The sequence below is a fragment of the Pseudophryne corroboree genome, chromosome 3 (genome assembly GCF_028390025.1).
Source record: "Pseudophryne corroboree isolate aPseCor3 chromosome 3, aPseCor3.hap2, whole genome shotgun sequence".
Classification (NCBI taxonomy): domain Eukaryota; kingdom Metazoa; phylum Chordata; class Amphibia; order Anura; family Myobatrachidae; genus Pseudophryne; species Pseudophryne corroboree.
The window spans coordinates 707,832,862-707,849,109 of record NC_086446.1 but is presented as its reverse complement, the minus strand read 5'-3'; the positions used below and the strand labels follow the sequence as shown (position 1 = coordinate 707,849,109).

The following is a 16,248-nucleotide window of genomic DNA, read 5'->3' as shown; positions in this document are numbered from 1 at the left end:
TCAATCTTTGTCTCATCAGACCAGAGAATTTTGTTTCTCATGGTCTGAGAGTCCTTCAGGTGCATTTTGGCAAACTCCAGGAGGGCTGCCATGTGCTTTTTACTAAGGAATGGCTTTCGTCTGGCCACTCTACCATACAGGCCTGATTAGTGGATTGCTGCAGAGATGGTTGTCCTTCTGGAAGGTTCTCCTCTCTCCACAGAGGAATGCTGTAGCTCTGACAGAGTGACCATTGGGTTCTTGGTCACCTCCCTGACTAATGCCCTTCTCCCCCGATCGCTCAGTTTAGATGACCGGCCAGCTCTAGGAAGAGTCCTGGTGGTTCCGAACTTTTTCTGTTTACGGATGCTGGAGGCCACTGTGCTCATTGTGATCTTCAAAGCAGCAGATATTTTTCTGTACCCTTTCCCAGATTTGTGCCTCGAGACAATCCTGTCTCAGAGGTCTACAGACAATTCCTTTGACTTCATGCTTGGTTTGTGCTCAGACATGCACTGTCATGTGTGGCAAAGGCTGTGAATACTTATGTACATATGATTTCTTAGTTTTTTGTTTTTAATACATTTGCAAAAATCACAAAAAAAACTTTTTTCACGTTGTCATTATGTGGTATTGTGTGTAGAATTTTGAGGGGAAAAGGAAGTTAATTCCATTTTAGAATAAGGCTGTAACATAACAAAATGTGGAAAAAGTGAAGCGCTGTGAATACTTTCCGGATGCACTGTATCTCTCTCTCTCTCTCTCTATATATATATATATATATATAAATATATATATGGGTGGGGGGCACCAATATTTTTCTTGCCTCCGGGCAACTGGTTCGAACTTACACCACTGATAGGAAATGAAGATCACTGTTGTTAATAGCTATCAGCTGTTACTTTGATAAGTGACGTTTGGTTTACTTAATGTAACATGCACCTGACCACACTGGATTCATATAAAGTGCATGACCAAAATAGAGAGGTTTTTTTCCGAATGACCTAAACCAGAGCCAGTATTCATGCAATATCTGCTGTCACATTAAGTATAAGACTTAATATTAAGTGAATGAACAATGGCAGAATATATAAATATATAATATATAAAAATAGGATTTTAATACCTACCGGTAAATCCTTTTCTCTTAGTCCGTAGAGGATGCTGGGGTCACATTAAGAACCACGGGCTATAGACGGGATCCGCAGGAGACATGGGCACTTTAAGACTTTCAAAGGGTGTGCCCTGGCTCCTCCCTCTATGCCCCTCCTCCAGACCCCAGTTTAAGGAAATGTGCCCAGGGAGACGGACATTTCGAGGAAAGGATTTATTGTTGAACCAAGGTGAGCATCTTACCAGCTCACACCTCCAGCATGCCGCAGAACGTGGCATTCAACAGAATACAAGCCAACGGCATGAACAATTGCAGCAACATGCTGACCAGAACCGTAACACAACCTGTGTGTAACCACAATTTATAACTGCAGATACAGTACGCACTGGGACGGGCGCCCAGCATCCTCTATGGACTAAGAGAAAAGGATTTACCGGTAGGAATTAAAATCCTATTTTCTCATACGTCCTAGAGGATGCTAGGGTCACATTAAGAACCATGGGGTTATACCAAAGCTCTAGAACGGGCGGGAGAGTGCAGACGACACTGCAGCACTGAATGACCAAACTTGAGGTCAACATCAGCCAAGGTATCAAACTTGTAAAACTTAGCAAAAGTGTTTGCTAAATAGCTGCTCGGCAAAGTTGCAATGCCGAGACCCCCCTGGCATCCGCCCAGGACGAGCCCACCTTTCTAGTAGAATGGGCCTTCACCTATTTCGGTAACGGCAATCCTGCCGTAGAATGAGCATGCTGAATCGTACCACAGATCCAGCGCGCAACGGTCTGCTTGGAAGCAGGACACCCAATCATGTTGGGAGTAAACAGGACAAACAGAGCCTGTTTTCCTAATCTGAGCCGTTCTGGCAACATAAATTTTCAAAACTCTGACCACATGCAGAGACTTTAACTCCGCAAAGGCGTCAGTAGCCACAGGCACCACAATAGGTTGGTTCAAGTGGAAGGAAGAAACCACCTTCGGCAGGAATTGTGGACGTGTCCACAAGTCTGCTCTATCTTCATGGAAGATCAAATAAGGGCTCTTGTGAGACAAGGCCGCTAACTCAGACACCCGCCTTGCAGATGCCAAGGCCAACCGGATGACCACTTTCCAAGTGAGGAACTTCAACTCCACCTTCTGCAAAGGTTCAAACCAATGTGATCGAAGGAACTGCAACACCACATGAAGATCCCATGGTGCCACTGAAGGCACAAATGGAGGTTGGATGTGCAACACGCCTTTCACGAAAGTCTGAACTTCTGGAAGGGAGGCCAATTGTTTCTGAAAGAAATCCGATAAGGCTGAAATCTTTACCTTAATTGAGCCCAGCTTTAGGCCCGCATCCACACCTGCTTATGGAAAGTGGAGAAAACGTCCTAGCTGTAACTCCTCCGTAGGAGCCTTCTTGAATTCACACCAAGAAATATATTTTCTCCAAATACGGTGGTAATGTTTTAGACGTTACCCCTTTCTAGCCTGAATAAGTGTGGGAATGACTTCACTGGTAATATCCTTACTGGCTAGGATTTGGCATTCAACCGCCCTGCCGTCAAACGGAGCCGCGGTAAATCTTGATACTCGCACGGCCCCTGCTGTAACAGGTCCTCGCGCAGAGGAAGAGGCCATTGATCTCCTATGAGTAATTCCTGAAGATCTGGATACCAAGCCCTCTTTGGCCAATCTGGGACAATGAGGATCGCTCGAATCTTTGTTCTTCTTATGATCTTTAGAACTTTTGGTATGAGAGGAAAGTGAAGGGAATACATACACCGACTGAAACACCCACGGTGACACCAGTGCATCCACTGCTATTGCTTGAGGGTCCCTTGACCTGGAACAATATCTCTGAAGCTTCTTGTTGAGACGAGATGCCATCATGTCTACTTGAGGAACTCCCCAACGACTTGTCACCTCTGTGAAGACTTCTTGGAGGAGGTCCCACTCTCCTGGATGGAGACCGTGTCTGCTGAGGAAGTCTGCTTCCCATTTGTCTACTCCTGGAATGAAGATCGCTGACAGAGCATTTGTATGCTTTTCCGCCCAGCGGAGAATCTTTGTGGTTCTGCCATCGCCACTCTGCTTTTCGTACCGCCCTGATGGTTTATGTATGCTACTGCTGGTACATTGTCCGACTGGATCAGTACGGGCAGATCTCGAAGAAGATGTTCCGCTTGTAGAAGGCCGTTGTAAATGGCCCTTAACTCCAGAACGTTTATGTGGAGACAAGTTTCCTGACTTGACCATCTTCCTTGGAAGTTTTCCCCCCTGTGTGACTGCTCCCCAACCTCGGAGGCTTGCATCCGTGGTCACTAGGATCCAGTCCTGGATCCCAAACCTGCGCCCCTCTAGGAGGTGAGAGTTGTGCAGCTACCACAGGAGTGAGATTCTGGTCTTGGAAGACAGGATTATCCTCCGGTGCCTGTGTAGGTGGGATCCGGACCACTTGTCCAACAGGTCCCACTGGAACACTCTGGCATGGAACCTGCCAACTGAATGGCCTCGTAGGCCGCAACCAACTTCCCCAGCAACCGAATGCATTGATGTATTGACACTCTTGCTGGTTTCAGAATTTGCTTGACCAGACTCTGGATCCCCAGAGCCTTTTTCCACTGGAAGAAAAACCCTCTGTAGTTCTGTGTCCAGTATCATTCCCAAAAACGACAACCGCATCGTTGGGACCAACTGTGATTTTGGCAAGTTCAGGAGCCAACCATGTTCTTGAAGAACTGTCAAGGAGAGTGCAAAGTTTTGCACCAACTGGTCACTGGATTTCGCCTTTATCAGGAGATCATCCAAGTACGGGATAATTATGACTCCTTGCTTGCGAAGGAGAACCATCATCTCCACCATCACCCTGGTGAAAATCCTCGGAGCCGTGGACAGACCAAACGGCAACGTCTGAAATTGGTAGTGACTATCCGAAATTGCAAATCTCAGGTAAGCTTGATGCAGAAGAAATGGGAACATGTAAGTAGGCATCCTTTATGTCTACCGAAACCATGAAATCTCCTTCCTCCATTCTGGAGATCACTGCCCTGAGAGATTCCATCTTGGATTTGAATTTCTTTAGGTAGAAATTGAGGGATTTCAGATTTAGGATTGGTCTAACCGAGCCGTCCGGCTTTGGGACCACGAAGAGGCTTGAATAAAAGTCTTCTCCCTGTTGTGACGGGGGAACCAGGACAATGGGGGTCATTCCGAGTTGTTCGTTCGTTATATTTTTCTCGCAACGGAGCGATTAGTCGCTAATGCGCATGCGCAATGTCCGCAGTGCAACTGCGCCAAGTAAATTTGCTATGCAGTTAGGTATTCACGGTACTCACGGCATTACAAGGTTTTTTCTTCGTTCTGGTGATCGTAATGTGATTGACAGGAAGTGGGTGTTTCTGGGCGGAAACTGGCCGTTTTATGGGTGTGTGCGAAAAAACGCTACCGTTTCTGGGAAAAACGCGGGAGTGGCTGGAGAAACGGAGGATTGTCTGGGCGAACGCTGGGTGTGTTTGTGACGTCAAACCAGGAACGACAAGCACTGAACTGATCGCAGTGTAGGAGTAAGTCTCGAGCTACTCAGAAACTGCACAGAGAAGTCTTTTCACAATATTGCGAATCTTTCGGTCGCAATTTTGATAAGCTAAGATTCACTCCCAGTAGGCGGCGGCTTAGCGTGTGCAAAGCTGCTAAAAGCAGCTTGCGAGCGAACAACTCGGAATGAGGGCCAATGACCTGAGTCTGACACAACTTTTGTATTGCGTTGCATACTACCTCCCTGTCCGGAGGAGAACTGGTAATGCCGATTTGAAAAATCAGTGATAGGGAAAGTCTTGAAACTCCAGTTTGTACCCTTGGGACACTATTTGTAAAACCCACAGGTCCAGGTCCGGATGAATCCAGGACTGACTGTGCGGGCTCCCGCAAGAAAGCTCCAGCGTCATGCGGTGGATTTGGCAGAAGCAAAGGATGATTTCTGCTCCTGTGATGCTGAATAGGCTTGGACCTCTTCTCTCTTCTCCTTCCCCTACCTGCAAAGAAAGGGGAATCTTAACTTCTTGTTTATCTATTGGGCTGAAATGACGGCATCCGATAATGATGCGTCTTCCTCCGATGTGAGGGAACATAAGCCAAGCAGGTTGACTTACCTGCGGCAGCTACCGAAATCAAATTAACTAGGCTGTCACCAAACCAGGCTTCACCTTCATAGGGAAGAGACTCCATTTCTTCTTGGAGTCAGCCTCAGTATTCCATTGGTGAATCCACAACGCCCTCCTTCCTTGATATGACCCAACGTAAGGAGTATCTCTCTACAAGGTAGCCGACCATTTTCTTTTGAATATTACTACTAACCTATGTGTATGTACTGGTAGGTCTAAGTAACGTACCCGTGGTTACATAACTAGAATATAACGTAGCTTCCTGCATACGATCCGCTGGATTTGTGACAGGGCCCCGTGCAGAACAGGGGGTGACTCTCACTTTATTCTGTCTGCGGCGGGAAAGGAATAAACAACCGGAATCCTCTTGGGGATTTGAAACCATCTTGTCCGGGCTGACCCAGACTTTCCCAAACAGAGCGTTCAGCACATGAGATGGAGGAACATTACCTCAGCTTTTATTATAACTCTCTCTCTCTCTATATATATATATATCTATATATATATATATAGATAGATATATATACATATATAAACCCTTTTGCAGGAAGCAGCAGGGTCCTCAGTGACGTTAATACGTCCTTAATATTTACAATCATGTACTGAATGCTCTTTGCCAATATTGGATCTAATCAGGAAACATTATGGTCGACATAGGAATCAGTATCTGTGTCGGTATCAGTGTGTAGTAACTGGGCAAATAACATTTTTGCGACCCCGAGGGGCTTGAGGGAAAGGAAGCATAGTCATGAACATCACATCCTCCATAGATTTTCTCTACGTCTGTGTCTGGGACACAGAGTTATCCAACCTTACTTTGATATGAATCACAATATTATTCAAACCTTCACCCAGTCAGTTATTGGTGGTGCAGACAGGGTCACCCCATCACATGTCTGCGTCCCTAATATACACTGCTCAAAAAAATAACGGGAACACTAAAATAACACATCCTAGATCTGAATGAATGAAATTGGTTTCAGGTCTGGGGAACGGGCGGGCCAAACCGGTCATGCTGGAGGATGTTGCAGGCAGCAGAACGTTCTCCTTGGCGTCTCCAGTCTCTGTCACGTCTGTCACATGTGCTCAGTGAGAACCTGATTTCATCTGTGAAGAGCACAGGGCGCCAGTGGCGAATTTGCCAATCTTGGTGTTCTCTGGCAAATGCCAAACGTCCTGCACGGTGTTGGGCTGTAAGCACAACCCACACCTGTGGACGACGGGCCCTCATACCACCCTCATGGAGTCTGTTTCTGATCGGTTGAGTAGACACATGCACATTTGTGGCTTGCTGGAGGTCATTTTGCAGGGCTCTGGCAGTGCTCCTCCTGTTCCTCCTTGCACAAAGGCGGAGGTAGCGGTCCTGCTGCTGGGTTGTTGCCCTCCTACGGCCTCCTCCATGTTTCCTGATGTACTGGCCTGTCTCCTGGTAGCGCCTCCATGCTCTGGACACTACGCTGACAGACACAGCAAACATTCTTGCCACAGCTCGCATTGATGTGCCATCCTGGATGAGCTGCACTACCTGAGCCACTTGTGTGGGTTGTAGGGAGGTCATACGGGCACGTGGAGGCCACACACACTACTGAGCCTCATTTTGACTTGTTTTAAGGACATTACATCAAAGTTGGATCAGCCTGTAGTGTGTTTTTCCACTTTAATTTTGAGTGTGACTCCAAATCCTGACCTCCATGGGTTAATAAATTTGATTTCCATTGATAATTTTTGTGGGATTTTGTTGTCAGCACATTCAACTATGTAAAGAACAAAGTATTTAATAAGAATATTTCATCCATTCAGATCTAGGATGTGTTATTTTAGTGTTCCCTTTATTTTTTTGAGCAGTGTAGTTTCCTCTTGGGAAAAATACTCAGCCACCTATATGTTGACACACATGTACCAATTACCCACAGACACACCGGCCTATGGGGGACAGACCCACAGTAAATCTGTCGTAGGAACACAGAGAATTTGTCAGCTCACAACCCAGCGCCAAAAATACACAGTCACGGAATAATAAACTTTATAGTGACAGACTTGTAGCGCTTTATATATTGTTTTGCACCCTGATCTTGTCAGCAGTGAAGGAAGGACCAGTGTCTCTCTGAGGAGAGAATATGGCGCCAAGCAATGTGCTGGTGAGGTGAGGAAGAAGCCCCGCTGCCGTAGTGGCGCGCTTCAGTCCCATCGGGAAATAAATAATTAATAACGCTGGCGGGGTAAGGACAGTGCCCAGGCACTAATGTCCGCTTTTGCCAGCCTTTTGTGAGGATAGTATGCTGCCCAGGGCTCCCCTGCACCCTGCAGTGCCTGTGTTTGTGTGGGAGCATGGCGCGCAGCGTTCCGCTCGCTGCGCGGTACCTCAGAAAGCTGTCACTGGAGAAGAAGTCTTCTGTTCTTCTGCTACTCACCTATCTTCTGACTTCTGGCTCTGTAAGGGGGTGACGGCAGGCTGCGGGAGTGAGCATCTAGGCGTACCCAGCGTTCAGCACCCTCAGGAGCTAATGGTGTCCTGTCAGCTAGAAGCAGAGCCATTGAACTCACTAGAAGTTGGTCATTCTTCTCTCCCCTAAGTCCCATGAAGCAGGGAGACTGTTGCCAGCAGCCTCCATGAAAATAAAAAAACCTAACATAAGTCTTTTCAGAGAAACTCAGTAGAGCTCCCCTGTAGTGCATCCAGTCTCACTGGGCACAAATCTAAAACTGGGGTCTGGAGGAGGGGCACAGAGGGAGGAGCCAGTTCACACCCTTTCAAAGTCTTAAAGTGCCCATGTCTCCTGCGGATCCCGTCTATACCCCATGGTTCTTAATGTGACCCCAGCATCCTCTAGGACGTATGAGAAATATTGATTACTGAGAAACTTGTTTTATTTGCTATTTTTACAATAATGCCCAATATGCCACTAAAATGCATATTTTATAGATATATTGCATTTTCATTTACCTGTAACTTTCATCTCCAAAATACAGTATATCTTAGCCGGTGTATTGAGAGTTATGTCTACAAAGTAATGACCGTTTAAAGGTTATATTTTGTTTATGGGGTGTTCTTTGTGGACAGTCTTTTTCACTCAAAACCATGAAAAGGCACAGGAAGTGTTCTGTGCGGCTGTCCCTTTCCCTACTTGTGTCTGTCTCCACGGGTGTACTAACACCTGGGAAGTTCCATGTGCAGAGTCCCCCTCCTCCAACCAGTGCCCCTGCCTACAGTCTATGGCTGGCACCATGTTTCTAGTAATATTTGGGAAGATGATACATGTGCAGGAGATAGCAAAGGCTCTGTACATCTTCCACCCAGTACATACTTGCCTTGCCTACTCTCTCAGAATTTGTGCAAGACTCCTGTTTTTTCGGGTTTTCACCCGCACCCCCACAGGAGTAGGCAGACCTCCCACATCCCAGCTGCATCCTAGTAAAGCAGGCAGGATGGGGAGAAAATCACTGGAAATGCCGTGCTTCCTCAAATCTAAATCTCTCTGCACATGTTACATCTGCCCCACCTGCAGTGCAACATGGTTTTGCTCAGTTGTTTGCTTTTTTGCTTTACTTACAAACATGAATCATGCCGTATGTGCATAATGAACTTGACAGTTGCATATAATGATAACCAGCAGCAAATTTAACATCTTAGTTGGGTTGCTGTGAAGGTAAAGACTAGATGTGGTATCTAATTCATACTTTAACTTCAGATTGAAGACTGGTGGGCCAAGCAGTTGTCTTCACTGGAATACAACCCTAACCACCACCTGTGTTTACTTGGTACTTTTTTCCTCCATGAATTTAGAGCTCATTCATTTTACTCTTCTGTTATGTTGTAGATACTCAGGAAGACGTAATGAGACCAACATGGCGGTGATTATGGTGGAGTTTCTGTCTGGATTTCACTTTGATGAGACAAGTGTAAATAAGGTGAGAAACATAATTCAGTCAGTTATTCGTGTAACTCTTTAAGGGGGAGATGTAGTAAGCAGTGATAAAGGTGCAGAAGTGAGCCAGTGGAGAAGTTGCAAATGGCAACTGTGTAACTCCTCATAATGTAATAATCCCATCAGCTGCTCTGTATACTTGTATAGTATGCAAATGATAAATGTTACATCAATGCTGATTGGTTGCCATGAGCAGGGCCGGGTCTACACCCTGTGGCGCCCAGTCCACTGACACCCCCCAGCGGCAGTTAGTGCGCGCCAAAGGCGTGCTGCACAAAATATGGGCGTGGCTTCATAGGGGAGGGGTGTGGCCACAGTTATGCCCTAAGTAGTTGTGCCCCCAGTAGATTTGCCCCCTGTAGCTATGCCCCCAGTAGCTGTACCCCCAGTAGATTTGCCCCCTGTGGCTATGCCCCCAGTAGATTTGCCCCAGTAGTTGTGCCACCTATAGCTATGCCCCCAGTAGATTTGCCCCAGTAGTTGTGCCCCCTGTCACTGTGCCCCCTGTCGCTGTGCCCCTTAGTAGCCGCTTACAAACACACACAAAAATATCCCCCCAATACTTACCACTGCCACGCTCCTGCTTTCCGACCGCTGCTCCGTCTGGCCGCCCGCGGCTCCTCTCTATGGGAGGGACGTCATGACGTCTCTCCCATAGCAGCACCGCACAGACACTAGAGGTCAATAATGACCTTTAGTGTCTGACAGGTGCGCAGGCTGCAGCGGACGCCCACACAGCCCACGGCATCTGCTGCAGCCGGGGAGCGGGGTACGGGTAGGCGGCGGGCACCTGCGGGGTGACTGCGGCTGCTCCCTCACGCCGCAGCGCCCCGGGCGCAGGCACTGCTTGCCCGCACCAAGAACCGCTCCTGGCTATGGGCAACTTCTCCACTGGCTCACTTCTCTACTTTTATCACTTAGTACATCTCCCCCTAAATTAGTTGTAGATCCTCAGACTTGGAAGCCTGCTGTTTGTATTTTGCTGTCAGGGCTGACAATATTGGCAAGTCAAAGAAAAGGGGCTGCTATGTCGGAAGTTATATTGTACTATAAGAAAAACATTACCTTATTAGGTATCATTTATTGCAAAATAGTTTTATTGGGGTAGGTTGGTCTCTGGTGCCTACAGTCTTCGGGGGACGGAAAATGAGCTTCCCCACATCACCAGAGGTATACATTTGGAGAAAAAGTACCCCGACACTGTTCTGGAATGGACACAACTGACATAAAACTTCTGTACCACTAACGTGGTATACACAAACTAAATATGCAACATTTTGTTACTCACAGAAAAATTAGCTGATTGCCAGTAAAAATGTTTTCTCATCTTATTTAGTTTGAATAATAAAATTCAGCAATGTTTATAAAACAATGAAAGTTACAGACAGAAACAATATGTTATCCTGGAGTGTTCAGACTTCTTTTGTAGTCATCTATACTGTATATATAAATGCGAAAGCCCTCACTCACTCACTCACTCACTCACTCACTCACTCACTCACTCACTCATCACTATTTCTCTTACTTCCCGATATGTTAGGAAGCTGAAATTTAACAAAGGTATTCTTCAGGTGGGAAATAGGAAAACTATGTAATTAGAATTTTAATAAATCTCCCCTAAGGGGATGAAAAGGGGGTTTACATAATTCCTCATCATCGATGTGTGACTTGCGTTGCGTGAACAATAACGCCCAGACAGACATTCGGATCAAAATTTGGATTGCTCCTCCAGTGGGTAGAATTTAATAAACTACAAAAATGATCCTGTCACTTTTTACATTATCTGCTACGGGTGCTCCTCGGGTAATGCCAAGAACCATGGATTAATATTTACTTACATTAAGACGTCTCAAATTACATCTCTATAGATTTACCAAATCTTTAACACTTATTTATATTTACAACCGTGAAAATCAGAAACTCTTGTGTGAAGAACGGGTAGAGCAGTTAGTTAGGAATAATTCCGTGTAACTCCTCATAATGTAATAAACAGTAGATAATGTAATTCCATATAAAAGAAAATCAGTATCAAATGATCAGAATATATCAAATAGTGTCAATCAAAACATTTCAGTACTAGTAATAATTGAAATTAAAGTATTTTAAAAATAGTTTGTGCAGTATAACACTAAAACCCCCCAGAAACAAACAATAAAAAAACATAAACCTATACATACTGTATAATAAAACTGTAAGGGTTGTGACGGTTCAGAGCAATTTTTTTGACAAATATACTTCTAGGAACTGTTTATGGACTATGGAGATGAAAAAAAAAAATCTGCATTTTTGCATGTCTATCTGTCTGTTTGTTCCGGCATCAAAAACGTGCATTTGAATCGCGTTTTTCACTATTGTATAGCTTAGTGACCTAGAAAGAAACTGAGGTATGTATGACATCAGAGAGGGGAGCAATAAAGGAAAAACCAGTCGCTTGACACTTGTACTGAAAGTTGGTGTTCTGATCATGCTTCTGCGGAACTTGACTATACCCAAGTTATGCAATGGAACCCGACTTACAGTGACTAACGGGATGTGGCGCAGGTGAGGCTGTGTTTATTCCACATATACTCCTTATCCCCAACAATTTTCCTTTTCAGTTCAAGTGCCTGCAGTTTCCTGTAACCATCTGCTTCCCTATGGCGATCAACAAATCGCAGGGGCAAATACTCGAGGCTGCAGGACCTGTAGATCTCAGGACCAGCTGCTTCTCCCATGGGCAGGTTTACTTAGCTTGTTCATGAAAAACTGCAAATACTGTTTACAAAGAAATTTTGTGACCAATATGTACAATATAAAATATATATTACAATATTAGATGGCTTTATTGTTTTGGTAATATTAGTTCCAGTGAGCAATAATAGACATCCACACAAGCGAAGCTGCAGGCAAACGCTAGTGAAAGAATAAAACAATGTCTTTGGTGACACATCTGCATCTGGCTAGCCACCCTCCCAGAAACACCCATCAAAATAGTTCATATCTACAGTACATGCAATTTCGATCTGCGTCTTTCTGTGGTAACCATCTGGGACGCACACGCAGTGCGGCTTGGACACATGGGCAGACTGAAAACGTTGACCCTTAGAGAACAATCCAATACAATGCGTTTCACTGAGGTTCTTCACTTCTTTGGGCAGTTAAACAGGGCCTAAGCAGGTATATCGGACAGAGCTTTTGCGATTTACTTGGAAAATTGAACTTTTACACAATCTCTCAGGTTTGAGCAAGACCACCTTTAAAGGGGGTACTTTTCGGTAAAGGCCCATACACACTGGGCGATTCTGAGCTGAAAGCAGCTCACTTTTGGTGTTTAAGGGAGATCGCCAGTGCATACACACTGAATGATATCGATGTACGATATCGTTCAGTAACGTCATCCCCCTCACTCCTCGAACATGCAGCTCAAAGATATTGTTAACATTGAGCTGTACGTTCGGTGGATGATGGATGAACGAGAACAACCAGAGGTGTAGCTAGGCGCCATAGGCCCAGAGCAAGGTTTTGGCGCTCCCCTCCCCTGTACTGAATTGGGGGCCTAGCCAACATGTGGTGGCATGTTACATTTGAAAATAAACAATATTTAAAAATCCTAAATTGGTGACAGTGTCGGTTCTAGACCATATGGAGCTCAGTGCGAAAGTTTCCTTTGGGTGCCCCCTATGTTTAAAATAGGGTCAGTGCGTGCCGAAGGCTTGCAACAACAATTTAGGGGAATGGCAGTGCAGACGGTGTAATGGTTAACATTACTGCCTCACAGCACTATAAAGAGGGTGGCAGAGCTCCAGCATGTGCCAGCTGTCAGTGTCTCCTGCTGTCGACTCTGGCCTGCCCTGTTCCCTACCTAGTCTCCTAGTCAGTGTGCACCCCCCTGATTCTTCTCCTCCTGCTCTGGGGCTGCCAGTACAGTGGACTGCGGGAATGTGGGGTGGTGGGTGACAGTGCGCCCTCTAACTTTTTCAGCGCCTGGAGCTTGCGCTCCACCGGAGCCACCCTTGCTACACCCCTGAAACGACCTGCGGGTGCGCGCATCGTTAACCCATACACACTGGCCGATATGAATGATATATCGATCACAACGTATTGTTATCGTTCATATCGTTATTTCATATCTGCCAGTGTGTATGCGGCTAAAGACAAGCCTCTTGCACAATTTCAGATTTCAGAAACAGTTACTTTTCAGTTACATAAACAAAATATGTTTTTATAAGCTTGATAGCATAACATACAGTAGTATACAATTCAAAGCAAACCTAGCTAATGCAAGAAAAAGAAAAGATATGCCATATGATAGGGCCTCTAACATGTCCCCATGCTGTGGATGGAAAATTTTGTAATTTAAAGTAAAAACATATTGATAATTAAAAACATCCTGATGCATTTTTAGGGCAATGAGATTCACTTTTCTCAGAATGGATAAGGGAATATAATAAAATGCACTGTGCTAGTAGAATTTGTTTTACACTAAGGCCCTCATTCCGAGTTGATTGTAGCTGTGATAAATTTAGTACAACTACGATCATCTTTCCTGACATGACATGCGGGGGGATGCCCAGCACAGGGCTAGTCCGCCCCGCATGTGACATCACACAGCCGCTGCGCCCTTCCCCCCCCCTTGCAGGACGGCCAAGTCTGCGTTGGCCAGACCGTGCCCTAAAAATGGCGGCCAAACGGCGCTGTGCCGCCCCCTCCCACCCAGCAACCGCCTGTGCCTGTCAATCAGTCAGAGGCGATCGCTAGGCAACGTTGGCCATCTTGCATGCGCCGGTGCACTGCGGTGCCGGCGCATGCGCAGTTCTGACCTGAACGCTGCGAAGAACTGCAGCAAGTGTTTAGGTAAGAATGACCCCCATAGTACAGTACTTTCATTATATATAATGGATGGTTACATACACTAAGGTGCAAATTTACTAAGCTCCGTTTTTGCCCGAGTTGACAATCACAGAAGTGTTTGGGGATTTTTTCAATCACGGAAATATATACGATAAAATACACCACTGTCCAAATGCAGATGTAATATCCATAGTCATCATCTAGGAATGCTGCTCACAATTGTCATCAGATTTGGGATCGCTGGCAGGGCAGTAGAGAGCCTGACTGGGCCCAGGCACTTTTCATGGGGCGTGGCCTATTCACAGGAGGCGTGGTCATGCACCCTTAGATTAAAAGATAGATTTTTTTTATTTTCAAGCACATCCCTGGCCACACTGCAGCCTAGCACTCCTAGGCTGAGGAGAAGAGCTGCAGCTGCAGCTGCTGCCAGGTAAGGGGATTTGGGCACCCACTGGGCCCCTCCATCAGATCTGTGCCCGGGTAATTAGTACGCTCTCCCATCCCCACTCAGTGCCCCTGATCGCTGGTGTCATTCTCCATATGGCCTCTGCCGACACGGGATAGTGGTACTTTTTGAGAAAGCTGTTTTATTTACACATCATTTTTATTTATAATCTGCTAGCCAGACCCTGAGCACCATGAGATATCTTCATACATAATACTGACTCAATGTCTTATGTAGATTTAGAATTTGTTTTAGACTTTTTTTATTATATACCTTGCATTGACTCTATCATACTTTCCATCATTTTTATATTGTGATGATATCTACACTACGTCTTTGGTGCCCATATATCTTATTTGCTATTTCTCTGACGTCCTAGTGGATGCTGGGAACTCCGTAAGGACCATGGGGAATAGCGGGCTCCGAAGGAGGCTGGGCACTCTAGAAAGATCTTAGACTACCTGGTGTGCACTGGCCCCTCCCACTATGACCCTCCTCCAAGCCTCAGTTAGATTTCGTGCCCGGCCGAGGTTGGATGCACACTAGGGGCTCTCCTGAGCTCTTAGAAAGTAATAGTCTTAGATTTTTTTATTTTCAGTGAGACCTGCTGGCAACAGGCTCACCGCAGCGAGGGACTAAGGGGAGAAGAAGCGAACTCGCCTGCTTGCAGCCGGATTGGGCTTCTTAGGCTACTGGACACCATTAGCTCCAGAGGGATCGACCGCAGGCCCAGCCTTGATGTTCGGTCCCGGAGCCGCGCCGCCGTCCCCCTTACAGAGCCAGAAGCAAGAAGATGGTCTGGAAAATCGGCGGCATGAAGACTCTGTCTTCACCAAGGTAGCGCACAGCACTGCAGCTGTGCGCCATTGCTCCTCTCACACACTTCACACTCCGGTCACTGAGGGTGCAGGGCGCTGGGGGGGGGGGGCGCCCTGAGGCAGCAATAAAAACACCTTGGCTGGCTAATATACCTCAATATATAGCCCCAGGGGCTATATATGAGGTAAATACCCCTGCCAGAATTCCATAAAAAGCGGGAGAATAGGCCGCGAAAAAGGGGCGGAGCCTATCTCCTCAGCACACTGGCGCCATTTTTCCCTCACAGCTCCTGCTGGAAGGAAGCTCCCTGGCTCTTCCCTGCAATCTACAGTACCAGTAAGAGGGAAAAGAGAGGGGGGGCATTAAATTTGGCAGTATATATATTTTATTGAAAAGCAGCTATTAGGGACATAACTCAGTTAGTCCCTGTATATATATAGCGCTCTGGTGTGTGCTGGCATACTCTTACTCTGTCCCCCCAAAGGGCTTTTTGTGGGTCCTGTCCTCTGTTTGAGCATTCCCTGTGTGTGTGGAGTGTGTCGGTACGGCTGTGTCGACATGTTTGAGGAGGATAATGATGTGGAGGGGGAGCAGATGCCTTTAGCAGGGATGTCACCCCCTGGGAGGCAGACACCTGAGTGGATGAGTTTATGGCAGGAAATGAGTGCACGTATAGACTCCTTACATAAAAAATTTGACGATATGCCGACTGTGGGACAGCCGAGTCTTCAGCTCGTGCCTGTCCAGGTGTCTCAAAAGTCATCAGGGGCTCTGAAACGCCCGCTATCTCAGATGGCACAAGTAGATGTCGACACGGATACTGACACCAGTGTCGACGACGATGAGTCAAATTTAATGCCCGTTAAGGCCATTCACTGCATGATTGAGGCAATGAAAGAGGTGTTAAATATTTCTGATTTACATCCAGGTACCACAAAAAAGGATATTATGTTTGGGGAGAAAAAACTACCTGTAGTTTTTCCCCCG

The 16,248-nt window shown here is 46.2% G+C and overlaps 1 protein-coding gene across 1 annotated transcript in view; it reads left to right on the top strand.

Moving 5' to 3' along the window:
* The window catches only part of LOC135056663 (alpha-2-macroglobulin-like), a 516,386-nt gene that overhangs the window by 412,953 nt on the left and 87,185 nt on the right, over window positions 1-16,248 (top strand). The window contains exon 32 of the mRNA XM_063962107.1: window positions 9,060-9,150. Coding sequence (XP_063818177.1) covers window positions 9,060-9,150 — 91 coding nt within the window. The remainder of the gene's footprint in view (window positions 1-9,059; window positions 9,151-16,248) is intronic.